General features: G+C 42.9%; 1 protein-coding gene across 1 annotated transcript; it reads right to left on the bottom strand.

Moving 5' to 3' along the window:
- Positions 1-734: 734 nt before the first annotated feature.
- LOC106986160 (olfactory receptor 1009-like) lies at positions 735-1739 on the bottom strand. Its single transcript, XM_015084340.2, has one exon. The coding sequence runs from the start codon at positions 1737-1739 to the stop codon at positions 798-800; it is 942 nt and encodes a 313-aa protein (XP_014939826.2). The 3' UTR covers positions 735-797.
- Between the last annotated feature and the right edge of the window lie 440 nt (positions 1740-2179).

Genomic DNA, 2179 nt, shown 5'->3' with positions numbered 1-2179 from the left:
ACAGATAGATCTAGACTGAGAGCCCAACTTCACCTATGGCATTTCTCTGTACATTCTTGGCAGCATCATATGCACAATCAAATCCCAACCTGCAGAAGTTTAGGTAATAATACTCTCAACACCTTCCAGAAAATTGAGTTCTAAAAAAATGTAGTCTTAGCACCTTCTGTCAGAAGCTTATTTTGGTGTTCAGTGCATTAGAGTGAAGCAGAAGTCTCTGTTACTATAAATGGCCCTTGTGAACCACCCACCTGTCAGAGTTGAACACAATTCCATCTCTAGGCCCTGAGATATATGTAGTTCTTCGTGTCAAGGTCACTCCAAAAAAAAAAAAAAAACTAGTGTATTACAAGGTTAAGCATAAAATTCTACATCCTTTTTAAATAGATTCCTTTGATGGGAGCTACGTAGGAGTGCAAAACCCAAAGGACTGCACATATCAAGGAGTCAGTAGGGAGAGAAAATATATCAGCAGAATAAAAAACAAAACAAAACACAATAATTGAAATTAAATAATAAAGGTTTTTTGAAAATAATTGGATTGTGAGGTGTCTGAGAGAAGCAAAATTAAATACACGGTAGATGTGAACTATAATATTAGTATATTACAGAGGAAAAAATCACATACAGGGCTTAATCAATCCATATTGACTGAGTAAATGAATAAGTGGATAGATGAGTGGGTAAATGAATGCCAACCAGCCCCCAACACTTACAAATGGCCTGGAATCTTAGGAATCCACACAATTAGTCTGTCTTTTTAGAATTGTCTCCCAATTTCCTGACGACATGAGAATTTAGGCCATACAAAACTTCCTCTTAGCAGCAGTCCTGTGGATGGCATCTTTGACTTCCTTGTTCCTCAAGCTGTAGATAAGTGGGTTCAACATGGGGATCACTGCAGTGTAAAACACTGACACCACTTTATTGAGATCCAGAGACAGACTTGCTCTAGGTCGTACATAAATAAAGAAAAGAGTACCATACAGGATGGAGACGGCCGTCAGGTGAGAAGAGCAGGTAGAAAAGGCTTTGCGCCTCCCATCCACAGAGTGGATCTTCATGATGGCGACAAGGATGTAAATGTAGGAGATCAGGATAGTCAGACCACTGAAGACTCCAACAGCTCCAGCTACGACAAAAACTACCAACTTAGTAAGCCTTGTGTCAGCACATACAAGGGAAAGGAGGGGGGACATATCACAGAAGAAATGATTAATGACATTGGGGCCACAAAAAGGAAGACGGAATGCATTTGTTGTATGGGTCATGGCGTTCATGAACCCGATGACATAGGGACCAACCACCAGCTGGATACAGAGTCTCTGGGACATGGCAACAGAATACAATAACGGGTTGCAGATGGCCACATAGCGGTCATAGGCCATGGACGCCAAGAGAAAACACTCTGCTGCCACAAAGAACCCAAAAAACCACTGCTGCAAAGCACAGCCCAAGAAGGAGATGGCCTTCCTCTTCGCAAAGACGTCCGTGAGCATCTTGGGGCTCACAACAGAGGAGAAGCACATGTCCACAAAGGACAAGTGGCTGAGGAGAAAGTACATGGGTGTGTGAAGGCGGGAATCAATCCGAATCAGAATAATCATACCCAAGTTTCCAGTTAGATTGATGACGTAGAAACTCAGGAAGAGCAGGAAGAGGGAGGCCTGCAATTGGGGGTTGTCACTCAAACCTGCCAAAATGAACTCTGTAACCCTTGTGTAGTTGTCACCAGCCATTGACTGGTTTCCGTTTCCCCTAGAAGAAGAGCAGAGGAGTCACAACAGATTTGCTGAACATATCTTCAAAAACGGGACACAGAAAAAATATACCAGTGGCTGGGAGAGCATCACGGGTGATATGACTTAGTTGCATGTTGTGGCCAAGGAAACAAAAGTGAAGTATAGACCAGTGCAAAAGATTGGATCTGAAGCCTTCATCTTCTAAGAGTCTGCAGAAATCTATCAATACAGAGATGAGAAACCAGAAACCTGGAAAATAGAAGCAGCTTTCTCAAGGTCGCATGACTGATGGCAGAGAGCTTCCAGAAGATATGTCCAAGAACTCTCACTTCAGTGAACTTTGCTTGAGTTCCCCAGGTGAGCGTACACCTGGTGTAATGATGCAGGAGAGTGAAAGTGAGGCAAGGTGGAGAAAGTGAGCAGCCACTCATTTTTGG

This window comes from Acinonyx jubatus, chromosome D1 (assembly GCF_027475565.1).
Source record: "Acinonyx jubatus isolate Ajub_Pintada_27869175 chromosome D1, VMU_Ajub_asm_v1.0, whole genome shotgun sequence".
NCBI lineage: Eukaryota > Metazoa > Chordata > Mammalia > Carnivora > Felidae > Acinonyx > Acinonyx jubatus.
Note: the sequence above shows the minus strand (reverse complement) of the source record. Positions and strands in the feature narration are given on the sequence as shown.